This window comes from Dreissena polymorpha, chromosome 1 (genome assembly GCF_020536995.1).
Source record: "Dreissena polymorpha isolate Duluth1 chromosome 1, UMN_Dpol_1.0, whole genome shotgun sequence".
NCBI classification, from domain to species: domain Eukaryota; kingdom Metazoa; phylum Mollusca; class Bivalvia; order Myida; family Dreissenidae; genus Dreissena; species Dreissena polymorpha.
Genome location: NC_068355.1, coordinates 138,715,480 through 138,734,091, shown reverse-complemented (window position 1 = coordinate 138,734,091; position 18,612 = coordinate 138,715,480). Strand labels below are relative to the sequence as shown.

Below are 18,612 nucleotides of genomic sequence, written 5' to 3'. Positions count from 1 at the left end.
AAGATGGCGGCCCCCTCTGTTCAAACATGAATGAACAATAATACAATTTAAAATAAAGTTGGTCTTTTTCTTTTAAGAAAAGCTTACGCTTTAATATCGACTCACAAACTTTCAATTAGCTGTATGTGTCTTTACGTAATTAGCAAACAATTATTTACCGAATCGGGCCTTTAATTTACCGACACGGGCCTTTAATGGCCAATTAGTAACCTATTAGTAAACAACTCACCGCTTTAATCATGATACAAACTGTGTAATTCACTGAAAGAGTAAATAAAGTAAGTTGAAACCACAGTATATAATACCGTCAGACGGTACGAACGAAAGGTATTTTTTTTTACAAATATATAGAATAATAAAGCAATTTATTATTTACGCTTGATAGTTATAATTTAAATATTATCTTATAAAAACTAATATATCATATTTTCGTTGGATAGTTATAATTTAAATATTATTATATATAAACTAATATGCGTCATAGTTCACAACATATTTCTATTTTCCAGGATGGCATCGCAGAATCAACGGTCGAGCAGGGCGTCCCGACCTAGAGTTTTACGTGCTCGTCCACCTGTTGCGCCATGAGGCAGAAACAGTGGATCTGACAATCCGCCTTGTGTCGGAGCACGCCCTGACTCGGGTACACCGGAAAATCTTAAAAGAAGTGCACGGGCGGCTCTTCGAGATCTGGGAGAAGTACGAAGATGATGACATGACAACTTCTCAACTGCTAAGAGCGTGCAGCCATATCATCGGGCTGGGACAGAGCACAACCCAGGATGACATCCATGATGAGGACTTCTGAAATGCAATACATTGTATATATGATTTGTGTATGTGTATGATAGGAAAGTATGCTGTTGTATTTGTGTTTCTATATTTGTGCAATTTTGTATATGTGTATTAAAACAATGTTTGAATATATTTATGTAATCAATCTAGATATTGTTAAAATGTATGCATGCATTCACTTCTGATGTTGTTAATGTCAAATTATTGCAAATGTTTGTATATATTTATGTCATCTCTACCATTTTTTTTAAATGTATGTATGCATTCACTTTTGATGTTTTAATATATTTATGTAATGTATTGTTAATGTATTATATGAAGCATTTAAATTGACTCTTAAACAATCTTGAAATAAAACAATGTTGTTTTCCCATTGAACAGATGTTACAATCAAAGGTGCGAAAGTTTGATTTCACACCTATACGGTATTATTCACACCTATCCGCCTATATATTATCAGTGGGACGAAACGTCCAATGTTCTCGGGCAATGGTTTTTAACCGAAGTCCCGAGGGTAAATAACCCCATTAGTCAGACGTCCAATGCCAATGTAGCGGATCCGTGGTCTAGTGGTAACACACTGGCTTCACAATCCAGAGATCGCTGGTTCGATCCCCCGCTGCACCTAACCTACTAACTCGTCTTTCGCATGAGACGTTAAACCGAGGTGCAGTTTACTAGGTGCTATACACCGGGCACTAAAAGACCCAGGGTCACCTCTAGAACGGGGTGTCTCCTGTATCTTGCACTATCCCCCGTAAACAACTAACACGTCTTTCTGGGGGCGATGGCCATATGGGAGACAATCCCGGTGCACTCGATAAAAAAGAAAAACAACAACAACGTCCAATGCCGTAGCGGATCCGTGGTCTAGTGGTAACACACTGGCTTCACAATCAAGAGATCGCTGGTTCGATCCCCCGCTGCACCTAACCTACTAACTCGTCTTTCGCATGAGACGTTAATCCGAGGTGCAGTGTACTAGGTGCTATACACCGGGCACTAAAAGACCGAGGGTCACCTCTGGAACGGGGTGTCTCCTGTATCTTGCACTATCCCCCGTAACCAACTAACACTTCTTTCTGGGGGCGATGGCCATATGGGAGACAATCCCGGTGCACTCGATAAAATACAAAAAACAAAACACGTCCAATGCCCTCCTACACAAATATCAGTGGCACGAACCCGACGTAAAGATGAAAAATTAAAATGTGTTTTTTGTAGCTCGTCTGTTGCAATATATCATTCTTTAAATAATAATAAGTGTAGATCTATGAATTCTCACAACTTACAAAATTGTTAAAATTTAAAGATGCCATTATTGACATTGAATTAATTTTAAAGCGACTGTTTTCGTTATATTTTGTGACGCTACGAGGATTGCTTACATAAAGTATAAAATACATCACTCATAATCATTGTATGAGCATGGATGGCTGTGTGGTCTAAGCGGTAAACGGGTCAATGGTTCGAGACCAGTTGAGGGTTACTTTTTAAATTGTATTCTTGTTTTTTATTGAAGCTTATCCAATGTTTACATGTACATTTATGAATATAGCATTGAATTACAAAAATATTTTGGGGAGTTCTTTTGTTTGATTTTGTGACATTACAAGGATTGCTTATATAGGTATAACATAAACCACCGACGATGTGAGACATGATGGCCCATTGGTTTAAGCACTTGATTTTTACTCCAAGGGTAAGTGACAGCTATATACACATACAAGTTATTCATAGATTACAAGTGTATTGCCACTCAGTACAGAGTTATAAGAGACAGCTCTCTATCTAAAACATAGGTATTTAATACTTTATACATAGAGAAATAGAAAAATAATAAAAATTAACTAAAAAAAAACATAAGCATAGCATAAAATAAAATCAACTTAACAACCAGATAGGTTATGAGCTCCAGTTGACAAATTAAAACACATGTAGTTTCTAAACAGCATGAGAGATAACATTTATATATATATATATATATATTTATATATACACTATAAAATCAACTAGACACCCAGATACTAAGGTTATGAGCTCCAGTTGACAAATTTAAAACAGCATGAGAGATTACATATTATATATATATATATATATATATATATATATATATATATATATATATATATATATATATATATATATATATATATATATAAATATATATATATATATATACACACATTATATATAGGATTTTTTTAATTGAACTCATCAACAGATAATTTACAAATTTATATGTGAGCATCACTAAAATCTGATAAAACATAGGTCTTGCTAAAAGTTAAGAGAAGGCTTAAAATGCTATTTATACAAGAGTTGTGTTCGTGTAGTTAAGATCATATGGCAGGTCTTGGCACTGACTTTTACCATGTTTTCATTTGAAAGTACAAACACTAGTTTATCATTATCACAGAGCGAGTTAAAAGATCTGTTTATCTCATAAGCTTTAGAGATAAGGTCAATCCTAACACAGTTGTAGGCATCACAGTGAAACAAAACATGAGATTCATTTTCAATATCTAGCTTACATAAGGGACAGATACGCAGATTTTCGGGAATATTCTCATACCTTCCAGTCTCTAATCTAAGTGGAGCAGTTCCACATCTAAACTTAGCGAGAGCAGATCTATGTCTTAAGGGTAGTGTAGATGTAACATACGTTTCTACAGCAAATGTTTCTTTAAACTGTCTATACGTTCTAAGTTTATTACGCCCCCTACCAGATGGCCCAACTTCAGCATTAACATTATTTGTCCATATGCTAACATATTTATGCATGGTGTGGGACAACACTTGTTCACAGAAATCTCTCAGGTTTCTGTCTCTACAGTCATTCAATGGATTTAACAAACAGATATCATTAAAATGAGTTTTACATTCAAACTGCCAATTCTTACAAGTTCTGCTACTTTTGACGGAACAAAATAAAAATACTTTTTGATTCATTCTACCACTGTCCATATTAACAAGTCTACACCAATGGTGTGCAATAGATTTCCACTGTTTAACATGTGGTGGTTGCCAGGCAGTGTCGCCATACAAAGCATTTATAGGTGTGTATCGGCCTGTACCAAGGAAGAATCGAATAGCTCGACTTTCAACTGCATTAATACACGAAAATGATTTAGTGCCCCAAATGGCCGCACCATATGAAATTATAGGCCAGACAGTCGTATCATATAATTTGGTAAATACTTTATATGGCAAACCGCCTGCTGATTTACATTTAGCAATTAAAAGACCAAGCGCTCTGCCAGCACTTTGTGCCACACACTTAGCAGTGGCACCAAAATGTAAATTCTCATCCAATAGGATACCAAGGTACATGTACTTGTTCACAACTTGTAAATTGTAGTCACCACATGTAAATGAGATTGTTGTTCTATTTCTACAATTAGGTCTAAAATGCACTATGTGACTTTTACCATGATTCACAACCATACAATTGAAAGAACACCATGTATTTAAAACATTTAACATAGATTGTAGATCCTGCTCATTATCAGAGATAAGAACAATGTCGTCTGCATAAAGTAATATACATAGTTTTTCATTATCACTTATGGATATTCCTTTATCCAGGGCTTTAATTGCAACAGCTAGATCGTTAATAAACAGATTAAAAAGAAGCGGTGACAGGCCACAGCCTTGTCGAAGGCCACATTGAACCTCAAACTCTTCGGTATAAAGGCCATTAATTCGTACACATGATGTTACATTATTATATAACGATTTGATAGCTATGACAATTTTTCCATTAACACCTATCACTGAAGTCAACTTATTCCACAAAATGCCTCTTTCTACGAAATCATACGCCTTTTTAAAATCAATGAAGGCACAGAAAGTAGACTGCCTTAAACGCTTTCTTGTTTCAATAATATTAGTTAGAGACGACAAATGATCAATTGTACTTCTATTTTTCCGAAAGCCATTTTGCTCATCAACAATGACATCATTATCCTCAGACCATTGTGATATTCTGTCATTTAGAATGGAGCTATATAATTTATACATGGAACAGGATAATGCAATGCCTCTGTAGGACAGGGGGTCTCGTAAATCAGTTGTACTTGATTTAGGAATGGGACTTATAATTATTTTACCCCACTCAGATGGTACTATGCCAGAGTTAAAACAAACATTAAAAAGAATATGTAGAAAAGAAACACAGTCATCATTTGTTAACACATCTACAGGTATTGAGTAATTACCACATGCTTTGCCACACTTTGCTTTAGTAATGGCCTTCCATACTTCAGATAGAGTAATATTTTCATTTAAACTTTCACAATTTAGATTGTTCCCAACATTGCTATTTCCTAACCATGTTTGATATTGAAAAGAATTGTTTCTGTTGCAAAACAGACTGCTAAAATCATTCTTCCATTTTGACAAAACTGTGTCAATATTATCTGAAATAGAGCCATCATCACAGACCACTTCTAAAGGGATAGCTTTATTTTTGGATTGAGCAACACCAATTTTTCCAATGGATTTCCAAAACTCTACCTGATTCTCTTCACATTGAGAGGCGAGATTAGTTTGAAATGAGACCCAGTATGCCCGTTTACTTTTCTGAACTTCACGGTCAAAAGCACGTCTTGCCGTTACAAATAAGTATTTGAGATGATTTTTGGCATTGGCCTCTTTACAATTTAACCAATCCTTTTCTGCCATACATTGGGAATTCCATAAGTTAGACAGTTGTTCATTCCACCACGGTTTGCCTATTCTTCTTTTCTTGTTATCTTTACTAAAAAGTATATTAACTTTTTTATATTCTAGTTTGCTATACATTTCTTTTCTAATAACAGTGCATATATCAATATAGGCTGAATCGACATCTGTTTGCAATCTGATACTCTGTTCTAATTTAAAAACAGTATCATGTAATGACTTGATCACACTGTCTGCCGTAAGATATTCATTATTAATATTATCTACATTAAATCTATCATATGAGGCATTACGACCTGATTGATGGTCATCAGTGCAGCAATTATGTGCATAAAATTGATCCTGGCCTTTTAAAATATACGTCCATGACAAAATAGAATGATCAGGAACAGATGAGGGTAAAATACCAAATTGAGCATGTAGCTCATTTAAAAGCATTGTGGGAAACAGACTTTTTCCAGCATGGCGCTGGTAATCATAAAACACATAGAAGTGAAAAATGGTGATTAATTATATATAAAAAACAGGCTACAGCAAACGCGGTTAGCTATAATATATTCTTGGGTGCGGTTTGTGCTTCAAAAGGAGCCACTTTTCATGCCAGTCTATTGTTGGAATATTCACTGAACACGTTGCAATGACTGTTATCTTTGAAATCATAAATTTAAAACCTGCTGAATTTTGTGGACTTAAATGATTCAAAATAAAACACTGTGAACATTGCAAGGAAACTTACAAGGAATGTGGTAGGATTATTTAGGGATGAAATAAAATAGAGTCCGAAGGATTCAACTTTTGGAGGAGGACGTTATGGTATCTTGGACATTTGGCATTTTCATATATTTATTTATCAGTTGATACTGAAAATGCTGAATGTGCTAATCGCAACATCAAAGTAAAACTGGTGAGATTTTTACAGCTTAATTATTTCTTTTGACATAATATTGTATGTTTTCCATTTAATTTATTTGCTCATTTTTTATATAACTAAAAAAAGTATTCATAACCAGAATAGTTGATGCATGTATAAATAAAAAGATACACGAACAGTATGTTTTACTTTTTTATGTCTCCCACCACTTATATATGTTCTAACAATTATTTATAACATATAAATTAACATGCAACAGGAAGCATTTCAAAAATGCCAACAACTACTACTACTTCTTCTATTTAACTTTTACTACTACTACAGTGCTCCAGCTGGGATTTGAAAAGGGCAGGGGGGCTTTTTTGTCAAAAGGGCACTTTCGACACGCAGTATTTTGTGAAAAGGGCACTTTCGAGCGGGGGAGCATTTCTGGAATGCTTCTTGAGTTCCTGTTGCATGTTAATTTATATGTTATAAATAATTGTTAGAATGTATTATCTCATTATTATTAAACCAATCAAATATAATGTTTAAAATAAGGATTAGAGTAATTACAATGTAATAAGAGATTTATAAATTATCATATGTAAAAACAACAAATTTATATGATGGGACTTGGGTGTAGGAAAATTTGTGAGGTTCAAACAAGAAACCTGCTGGATAATGAAACCTCTCATTTTATGACAAAAGAGCTAGATCATAGAGTATATTTTTAATAAGTATAAAATTGTGAAAGTTACCATACAAGGAGCATGTGTTCCCATTGTTGTGCTCAGAAATGCTTCTGGATGGGCATACACCAATGAATACTTTCCTTCAATTATTTCTTCTAAAGACACATTTAACACTTTTCGCCCTAAGCAGGAATTCCAGACATTCCCCCATCTCCCAAGATGTTTCCTCCTCAGACATCCCCACGACATTTCCTCCACAGACATTTCCCTTCCCCCATTTAAGTTTTAGTGCGCACGCCCCCCCCCCCCCATAAATCCATAAATTCATAATTGTTTTTAAGTATAATCTTGATTTATTATCAAAATGATTTTTTTGCTTATGTAATCTTTAATTAACTTTATCTAGGAAGCATATTGTTTGTTGTTTTCTTTGGATTAAGAATTCATTTTTTGTGTTAAACTGTTTAAGGACTGCATGTAAATCATTAGTAAGTGCATGTTGGTATACTAGTGGAATAAATGGAATATTCTCAAAATCTTACTGAGTATCTGATACATGTTGTTGTTTTTAATCCACTTAAATAGGATCAATTGATGAATTATTTAATTTTGAATAACTTGGGCTGGGTTGTGGAACTGTAGTTATTTGTTGTTTTTAATCCAATTAACTAGGGTCAATTTGTGAATTGAAAAATGGTAAAATCACATTTATATTATTAATTTCAAACATGTTTTCATTGTAACAGTTAAATATGATAAATAAATAAACTATGTAACTGTCAATTTTTTTCATTGATTCATATGTATATAATCAAATTATTGGATGCCACTGATATTTTCATTTTTACTTATAGCTAATTTAGACTTATTACAACAGAATTGCACTTTTCTTGCAAATTATTTCATTATTAATAATATAATCAGCAAATGTCAAAACATATTGATATTTTAATAATTTAACTTAATTTAATAATTATAAATATTTATAGTATTTAAATTTGCCCCAAAAAACTAGGGTAGGTAGGGAATTTCATTTAATTTTTTTATTTTGAAATTATCTGTGTTGACAGTGTAAAATATATTTCTAGCTTCTTCAACATCAGTTTTACATTTAATGACCTGCAACAAATTCTATGCCACTTTATTTTACTGTGGTAAGTCTTTAAAGTGTTATTTATTTTTCAACTACAGAATGTGCTTATCTCATCAAATGAATGACTATCCCCACTTTAAAGATGTCACCTAATCTAAATTCATTAATACAATAGTTATAATTGTTATATTTGTAACATACTATTCTACTAAAAATGACCATCAAAGAACATCAATGCTGTGCTTTTACTAAATTTTTCAATGATCTCAATTATTTAAAGAAAAATTTCTATTAGGCATTTATAAAAACAATTATTATTCGATCTTTTTAATTGGTAAAATTTGTTAGAGGCTTCCCTAAAAACAACCATCAAAGAACTTTAAAGCTTAGTGCTTTAACTCATGTATCCATATTTTCCCACTTACATATTATTTGTGTTAATTTGTTCGTAATAAGTTCAACTTGTAATTTGTCGGTACAATTAATAAATTAATATTTTTATGCCCCCAAAGGTGGGCATATAGTGATTGTACTGTCTGTATGTCCGTCCTTCCGTCACACTTTTGTGTTTAGGTTTCGAAAAATGCTCATGACCCTTGACATATTACCTTCATATTTGGTATGCATGTGAATATGGGCAAGGCCTTTGCATACGTACACAAATTTTGACCCCTGTGACCTTGACCTTAGGGTCCAGGTTTAGGTTTAAAAATCTGCGTTTAGGTTTCGAAAAATACTCATAACTTCTATGTCCCTTGAGATGTAACCTTCATATTTGGTATGCATGTGTATATGGACAAGGCCTTTCCATACGCACACAATTTCGACCCTTGTGACCTTGACATTTAACTTAGGGTCTGCGTTTAGTTTTCGAAGTCTGCGTTAAGGTTTCGAAAAATGCTCATAACTTCTAGCAAAGCTTTCATAGGGGGGCATATGTCATCCTATGGTGACAGCGTTTGTTTTTTGAAACCTTCACTTTGGGAATTTTAAGATCCCATTTGGGGAAAATATAACTTTTTATGCCCCTGAAGGGTGGCATATAGTTTTTTTAACTGTCAGTCAGTCTGTCCGTCCGTCCGTCCGAAAACATTAACATTGGTCATAACTTTGATGCATTATTACTTAAGTAAAGTTGAACTCGATGACTGGGGTACTGAATTTTTCATGTTTGTTGCTTACAATTTACTGAACATAATGCAGATGAACAAATGCCTTGTCTCTGTACAGCGAGATGGTTTTTTTTATAAATATCCAGGTTATTTTGTATAAATAAGACCTCAGAACATATTTATATAGTATAAAATGAATTATTATATAAGCTATACATTTATGATGATGACATTATGTGTTTCGCTGTAAAATAAAATCTACAGAGAAAATAGACTACAGCCGTGTCAGCTGCATGTCACAAGAGTTGTAAATGGCATTTTGACAGTATTGCCCCTGACTTTCGCCCATTTTGAAACATTCTTATAAAAAACTGATTCTTTGCTTGGCATGCATAGGGGGTGGAGGAGCATTTGTTGATGCCTTTTAAAAAAGTTGTTTCATAGTGTGGAAAATTGAGTTTTAAAATGTATACACAATGCCTAAAATGAGGCAAATTCCAACAATGTCTGTGTTTTTTCATTTAAAAACAAGAGACGTGTTTGTCAGAAACACAATGCCTCCTATTGCGCTGTTTTGAAGTAATATATTTGACATTGAAGATTGACCTTGACCTTTCACCACTCGAAATGAACAGCTCCATGAGATACACATGCATGCCAAATATCAAGTTGCTATCTTCATATTGCAAAAGCTATGGGCAATGTTAAAGTTGTCGGACGGAAGGACAGCCGACAGACAGACGGACTGACAGACAGTTCATAAACTATATGCCACCCAGACGGGGGCATAAAAAAATTGTTCTTAATTGGTTTATAGGTGTAATCTGTGTCTCCACAGTATTGAAATAACCAATTTACACTTAAGGCTAAAACATGGCTGATCCATTATATCCCCGACCACGTTCATTCCAATACTAATTGGTGATATGTGATCTTGAAAGGATTTTTAATTGTTTAATATGTCATTTTTGTAAGCACATATAAGTTGGTTTTACAAATTTACTGAGTGTAAACTTTGGGCACATAAATAGCTCAAAGTGACCGGGAAAAAAGTTCTTATGTTCTGATTTACATACAAGTATTAACACTTTCAAAATTCAAAGTTTAGAATGCTAATTGTTCTCTTATTGCCAACAACTGCATGGATCTTAACATTATAAACTGATTGTTTTGTCTTTATTACTACTTTTGTATATTCTTTTGTATTGCCCTCTTTATATTATATTTCAACATATATATCCAGTAATTGTAGATCTCAGATGTTCTGTGATGTAAATGTGTATGGTTCTTGTCACTTGTCACACCCATATCAATTTCATAATGCCGTAACACTGATATAGGATATTAGTGTATTTTTATTATTTTTCTTTAGAACAGTGTGTTGCCAGACATATTACAGTAAAATTACTTCATGTCAGCAATGGCTGTCAGGGATGGAAACTAACTTTTTACAATTGTAACAATTTTGTTGCCTGCACGGTCGACCATATTGAGTGTTTTGGTTGCCCAGCAAAATTTAAAGAAACAAATATATATTTAAACAACACCATTGCTGAGTATTAACATTTCCACTACAGTATGTCTTATTTTGAGAGGCCATTCTGAATCGAATTCATTTCCAAGAGCAAAGTTATGCCTTAATAAATGAATATTACCAAACTGAACATTGTTTTACTTTCGCTAATTTTAATGGCACTGGATTGTTTAAGGCGTTAAAAAGCTAGTTGCCTTTCCGGAATAACAACATCTGGAATAAAAGTTGCCTAGGCTGAAATATAAAAAAAATCAGAATTACTGTATGGTTGCCATCATCAAATGCAAAGAAAGAATCGTTTTTTCAAATTCAATTGAGCTTTCCACTCATTCCATCCCGCAAAACCCTTAAGGTGTCTCAATACTGGTAATAGTAAATCCCACTGAGGGCGATATTTCTTCGGTCCATACACAGTTTGTGACTGCCTGGCAGGTCACTATAATGCCATCGGGACCAAGGTGGAGTTAACTATTTCTTATATTACAGCGAAGAGTTTTCCCTGTACCACTGTACAGTGTTGTAGGATTGTTTATGGTTTAGAACCTAAACATACGGATAAAATCTCAAAGTTTGTCGCCCTGCAGAACATCAGCAATGTTGTAATTAATGTAATTTAAGAAATACTGGTTCTTTTAAGTTTGAATAATGTTGTTATTTTCACTTAAGGAAACAACTAATTGGCTTTCTAAACGTTTAATTAACATTCGGATAATTTTTGTATGTAATGACAACTAATGACAAACAATAACAGAAATAAATATTATATTATTTTACTCCTCAGAGATATTGGTCCTTCTATGTCTATATTATCGGTCAATTTAGTGCAAATTTATTGGTGTGTAACCCGAACTATATTTCGGTGTAATATCTTCCGCCTAGAGGCGTTAGACATATCCTTCCACCAAATACACGACGATCGCCGATATGGCGGAATTGTCCGAGGTGTCCCGATTGCGTTTTTCATGTGTCGACATTATCAGAGGCAAGCGCGAGGCGCAAAATAATACTAGTGGTTACGCATGCGCAATTAATTTCCTTCTATATTACATATAAAATAGTTGAAGTTCGATATCAATTTTTATTATGATCAAGCGCATACCCACTATATCATCATACATCATTGGAAAGATTAATGCATAATCTTTTGAAAAAAATGCATGTCATTAAATTCTATACGCGCAAACTCAAAATATTTACCTTAGAATAGGCAAACCGGTTTTGACAGCTGTGCAGACAACCATTTTGGGCTCAAAGAGTATGACCTACTTTCAAAGCCGGGAACCATCAACACAAAAAGTAGAGCACAAAAATGGCTTATTTTCTTATTTCTTACAAATATACCTTCAAGTTGATACCAAAACCAACCATTTGCAATGTATTTTACAAATCCTAGGCAGCATGCACTCAACAATGTGTGCCAAGTATCAATCTGACTGCATGTAACCCTAAAAACAGGAGTTCCGGTTTGGGGTTATGTGACCTTTAATAGTTATTGCATACATATATGTTGAACTTTTCGCCAAACGCATTCGCCTTATAAAATGCTGCCATTTTTTACTATTATCTGTTTTACAACAAATAAACAGTCTATATGTTAAATGGCCGTCCAACAGATTTCACGTTTTGGTTAATTGACATAAAAAAAGTTGTTTCAGATTCGCAAATATTCGTTTAAGTTATGATATTTTTTAGGAAATAGTAATACTGACCATTTACCATGCTCTTAAATATCTATTATATGCATCTTTTGGTGATTTGAAAACCTTAAAATTATAAAGCGTCGTGCGACGCGAAACGATTGAATAATTTGGAAAGTTCTGTTGTTGTCGTTTTAGTTTGTGATACGACGAGGATTGCTTTTATAGAACATTATAAATCCGCTGGTAGCATGAACATGAGTGGTCGAGTGGTCTAGGCGGGAGACTTAGTACTCCAGGACTCCAGGGGTCAGTGGTTCGAGCCCTATTGAGGTTAACTTTTTTGCTTTTTTTTTAAATTGTATTCTTGTTGTTTTTTTACTGGAGATTTTTAGATCAAATGTTTAAGTTTATCAATATAAACCATTTAATGACAAGCTTCATTACATGCCAAAGTCTGTTTGACGGCCCCTTTAAAATATTTAGGTTAAACCAAATGAAATCAAAAAAAATCATTAAACAAATAGGATGCTGGGCAAAATGTAAAATGTGGGCGCAAAAATATGTGTTTCATTTAACGAGTTTAATGTGAGAAAAATCGATTGAACATTTAATTAATTTGTTATAACCATAGAAGAATAATTACCAAATAGTGTGTTTCATTCAATTAATGCCATCAGTCTTTAAATATTGTCAGGATTTTGAATATAATTATAATTATACATTAAAGAAATTATAAATGTACGAAATGAATTTCGTTCAAGGATATAAATATATATGTATAGTTTATATTAAAACGCGCGAACGTACAAAGATCGTTGGTTACTAAATGCGACTATCAGGGCTTGTCAGGGACGACACTTTGCACTTTTATGAAAGTTTTTGTTTAAAGAAAATCTCTTCTACTAGTAATTGAAAATCCACTGTAGGCGGAAAGTGTCGTCCCTGATAAGCCTGTGTGGACTGCAATAATTATAGTTTCCTAGAACGAGGCTCGATTCATATGTTGAGTATTATAACGACGTATGTTAACATAGTGTATCCTTTCAAGCAGGACAATATTCATATATTATAAAAGCCAAGCCATTGAAGAGGAGTTTTAACTAACTTAACAATGCGGTAAAATTCACATTTTTAATATCTTCAATCAATAACATATATAAACAAACACAGTTTCCTCGAATGGACGTAGCTTAATTGCCACCGCCAAAGCCGAAGCCACATCGGCAACTTCCGTCAAGACAGTGCCAGCCAAATCGGCAGTCTCCGGTACAATCGCGGACGGCGGCGCAAGTTTGAGTGACTTGAAAAAGAAAAGATCATCATTATGCAAGAATTTTTTGCACAAATAAATCATATGTGAATTATACTGCATCATATTGTGGACTGATTGTATATTAACAGTATGCTTTTCTTGTTTGGTGAGGCAAATTGAAATAATAATCAGGTACCTGATCTTTACTCTGAAGTACTTAAGGTCTGGCAGCAACCTACAGTAACACTGTTTTAACACTGTATGGCGACATAGCAGGGCTTAATGCATGCGCGTCAATTGTCGTCCTACATAAGCATGAACAGTCCTCACGGGCTTATCAGCGACGAAACTTTCCGCTTTTATGGAAGTTTTCGTTTGAATTATGTCTCTAGACGAAGATCCAATAAGGCGGATAGTGTCGACGCCGATTATCCTGCGCGCACTGCACAGACTAATCTGGGGCGACACTTTACGTGCATGCACTAAGTCCCTTTTTCCCAGAGCGAGGCTCATAAACCGTATTCTGTTACTCACCATGGGTGCATGTGCACTGACGGAGGTAGCAGTCGACGCGGTAGTCGTTCTCCGGACATGTCACGTGAGCACATTCGGAATCCTGGCGGCACTCCTCGGCCATGGCCGCAGCTGAAAACACGGAACGTCGATATTAAACAGTGGAAAACCGTTCAGGGATAACGGGACTTTGATTAGCCTGTACAGTTCACACAGGCTGATTATGACGGCACTTTCCGCTGGTATGGTATTTTTCGTTAACAGGAAGTCTCTTCTAAACAAAAATCCGGTTTAAGCGCAAAGATTCGTCACTAATTACCCTGTGCGGACTATACAGGCTAATAAGAGACGACACTTTATGCACATGCATTAAGTCCCATTTTCCCAGAGCATTGGTCAAGTGTATTAGCCCAATCAGTAACGTCGACCCTGAACAGGGTAGCGCTTCATGTAATAGAAATTGGCAATAAACGGTGCATCAGAAGTGTATTTCCATATATGAAAACTTAATTTAACATAGCAAAAAAAATAATTATTTCAATAAAAAAAACTTTAATAAATGTAGTCTGTTTTTAATGACTCTTATAATGTAAATGATGACCTTAAAGGCATAAACACAATTAAATTAAACAATGCACACTCTCAATCATTAGAAGGCCTTCTTACACTTAAGGAAATATCAGTTACTTTAAAAAATATGAAGCATGACAAAAGCCCAGGATCAGACGGTTTCACAGAAGATTTTTTTTTAAATTTGGAAAGATTTTGGCCACTTTATAGTGAGAAGCCTCAACTATGGTTTTACCTCTGGATCCATGTCGGGTACTCAAAAACAAGGTATAATCACATGTATACCTAAAGATAATAAACCCAGACATTTTCTGAAAAACCTTAGGCCATTAACGCTTTTAAATGTAATGTACAAGCTTGCATCTGGGACTATTGCTAACAGATTAAAAACTATCCTTGAAATTGTAATTTCTAATTATCAGACAGGCTTTATTCAAGGCAGATATATAGGTGAGAATACCAGACTTTTATATGACATTATGAAATATACAGAAGATAACAATATCCCTGGACTCTTGATGACCATTGACTTTGAAAAGGCGTTCGATACCCTTGAGTTTGATTTTCTAGAAAAAAACATTAGATTATTTTAATTTTGGTACAATATTGAAACAATCGATTTCACAATTCCTCGACAGCTATTCGAATCAATGGGTCTTTATCAGAATCTATTACAATTAAAAGAGGCTGCCGACAAGGAGATCCAATAAGTTCCTACAGTTTTATTCTTTGTGCTGAAATTTTGGCAATTAAAATAAGAAATTGTAATGCAATGAAAGGTATAATGATAGACAATATTGAATATAAAATTTCTCAATTTGCTGATGATACGTCTCTCTTACTGGATGGCACCAATATTTCTCTCAATGCTATCCTTGATCTTTTTAATAACTTCGCCTTATGTTCTGGTTTAAAAATCAATTATGACAAAACAAATCTTATATGGATTGGCTCCAAAAAGTTTAGCATACACTCAATAAAAACTAAATATAAATTAGTCTGGGCACAACAAACTTTAAAATTATAGGAATATTATTTGATGTTGATTTTAAAAAAATGATAAACTTCTCAAGTAAGCTTGAAAAGCTGCAAAATATCATACATTTTTGGAAAAGAAGATCTTTAACACCTCTTTTTAATGTGAAGAAAATGTTTAATTTAGGAAACAATTATATAGAAAAAAATGTGATAAGTTTAACAAATAGTTTTTGGAGAGATGTCCTTACATGTTACATCGAGTATATCAATAAACAAAATGTTAGTAAGTGTGGAGATATCCTTGATATGCCTTTATTTTATAACCACAATTTTAAGATAGGTATGAATATTGTATATAATAAAAATATGTATGATAGGGGAATTAGATATGTAAGAGATATATTGTGTACTTCTGGAGAATTTATAATTTACAATCTGTTATAGAAAATCTCATTGGATTTAAAATTAACTTCCTATTTTATGAAGGTTTAATCAGAACTGTGAAGGCATTTATCAGATTATCAGGACTTCCATTCATAAAAAAGCCAAATACACATTGTGCATTTATATCATTTTACTTGAACAACATAATATTTTGGTGAAATGAAAACAAACTTGTGTATACATGTTTTAGCTTTAATACAGAAATACCCACTTGCCATTCAAAATGGAATACACATTTTAATGACGTTGAATGGACAAAAGTGCATGCACTTGTTTTTATTATATCCAGAGACACATACACTCAGTGGTTCCAGACAAGGATTGTTCACAGAATCTTAGGAACCCAATCTTTGTTATTTAAAATTGTTCATTGTTCATGATAAGTTATGTTCCTTCTGTAGTGAAAATGAAGACACCCTATTACATATATTATGGGACTGCATTTTTACAAAGAGAATTGTTAATTATGTTGTAGAATTTTTAAGATCACATAATGTGCAAGAATGTACTGAGATTTCATGTCAAACAATGTTATTTGGTTGTACAAATATTAACATGACTGATATTAATATTCTCATCCTATAAATTAAAAAGTGCATATTTATATGCAAGAAAAAGGGTCTATTACCTTCAATAATAGGGCTGAATAATTATCTTAGCAAAGCATGGGAAATCCAATCTAATACAAAATATATAGAAAAAGAAGTACTAAACTGGCAAATTGTTAAACTTTTTGTAGATCAATAGAATAGTATTATCGTAAATAGTTGTTTGCTTAAAATATTTAATAAAATTATTAAATTTGAACATTTGATTAATGTGTATAATTGTCTGAAGACTAAACGTCTGATTTAAGTTAATAATTTTCTGAAGTCCAAAACTTTTCTTTTCTTCTATGATAACATGGCATTTTTTTGTATGTGTCTGTGTGTGTGTGTGTGAACTGTTTGCATGTCTAAATATATAAGGAATGCATATATTTTATTTACCTCTATTGTATCAACCTATTGGAATTGTTAAAATAACGCTATTTTATGGAGGTGAATAAACGCTATTTATTAAAAAAATAAAATAATTGTAGATATTCACTTTATTTCCGACAATGATGTTTTATTTCCATTCCATTCATTACCGTTGTTCCAAACGCCTGTAGTGCGCACATAGTTTTGCGTTGCATTTCCTTTACACTATTTGCTAGTTATAAATTGTTAGTCGTTTTATGGTTTGACGTAAATTCTAACAAATATTTCAAGTGCTCTTTTTGTGTTTCTGTTCTCATATTTAATAAAATATTTATAAAAATTACAATATGCTACAAGAACAACAAATAGTTGGCTCATTTTCAAATAAATAGCCGTCATAAAAAGAATTGTCAATTATCTTACCGCAGAAAGCAAGAACCACGAGACAGATAACAGCCTTCATGTTTATTCGCAGACGATGTTGCAAACTCAACTGGCAGATAGAATAGCGCGGCCCACTTTTATTTGGAACCAGGCACGTATACTGATATCTTCTAACATATAAAGCCAGTATGTATTTAATCTGCTCGGGAATGTAAAATAAATTTAAATTATGTGACAGAGGCGTAGCGTTACTTTATTACCTCCCAACCCATTCATGAAAATCACACAGCTTTTGGCACGTATTAACGTATGGCATTCGATGTTTGAACTTGACAAAAGGCCACGCTATTTTTTAACGTCTTTAACAAGAAGAAAAGCGAGCCTCGTTCTGTGGAAAGTGCGCTTAATGCATGTGGGTTAACCCTTTACAACTTAGATACATAGTTAATCCTTTACCACTAAGATACATATTTTTACGCATTTGTAGTCCCTTAGAAAGTTATATTTTATTTAAGACCTTTCTTACTAGATTCAAGTTTTTAATGCTTCATTTCCACCTTAAATACTGATGAGCAGCAAACAGCATAAAGCCTGAACAGACTGCGAGTTACTCGCAGGCTGTTCTGGTTTTATGCTGTTGGCACATAGCCATTTCCACTTTGCCTCTGAGTGGGAAAGGGTTAATTCTCATCCCAGATAAACATGTGCACTCCGCTTTTGAGGAAATGTACGTGTATATGACGCCCTTTCTATACGAAGATACAGTGTAGGCTTATTGACTGGATACGTCCCTGTGTTTGCAGGCAACCTTTACACCAACGCCGTATTTGAAACAATGGTCACGTGTCGTTTCATGTTCTGATTCTTGTTTGACCTGATACTGAAAGAATAAACATTCGCAGCGGTCAACATCCTCTTTCATATGGATGTAACTATATGACCACGCGCAAATTCACTTCGGAATTTCTTGACGAAGATACAGAAACTGCTTTATCACGAGGCGAAAGAAATAGATTATCGAGAGTGTTTCTTTAATATGGCAGACAGACAGACAGACGGACGGACAGATGAGCCGACTGACCGACACACAAACAGGCAAACAGG

The 18,612-nt window shown here is 33.8% G+C and overlaps 1 protein-coding gene across 1 annotated transcript; it reads right to left on the bottom strand.

Moving 5' to 3' along the window:
* Nucleotides 1-13,522: 13,522 nt before the first annotated feature.
* On the bottom strand, nucleotides 13,523-17,714 carry LOC127851843 (serine protease inhibitor Cvsi-2-like). Its single transcript, XM_052385794.1, has 3 exons — nucleotides 17,548-17,714; nucleotides 14,192-14,302; nucleotides 13,523-13,705 (listed from the first exon to the last, which is right to left on the bottom strand). Exons 1-3 carry the CDS (start codon nucleotides 17,585-17,587, stop codon nucleotides 13,596-13,598), a joined length of 261 nt encoding a protein of 86 aa, XP_052241754.1. The 5' UTR covers nucleotides 17,588-17,714; the 3' UTR covers nucleotides 13,523-13,595.
* Nucleotides 17,715-18,612: the final 898 nt, after the last annotated feature.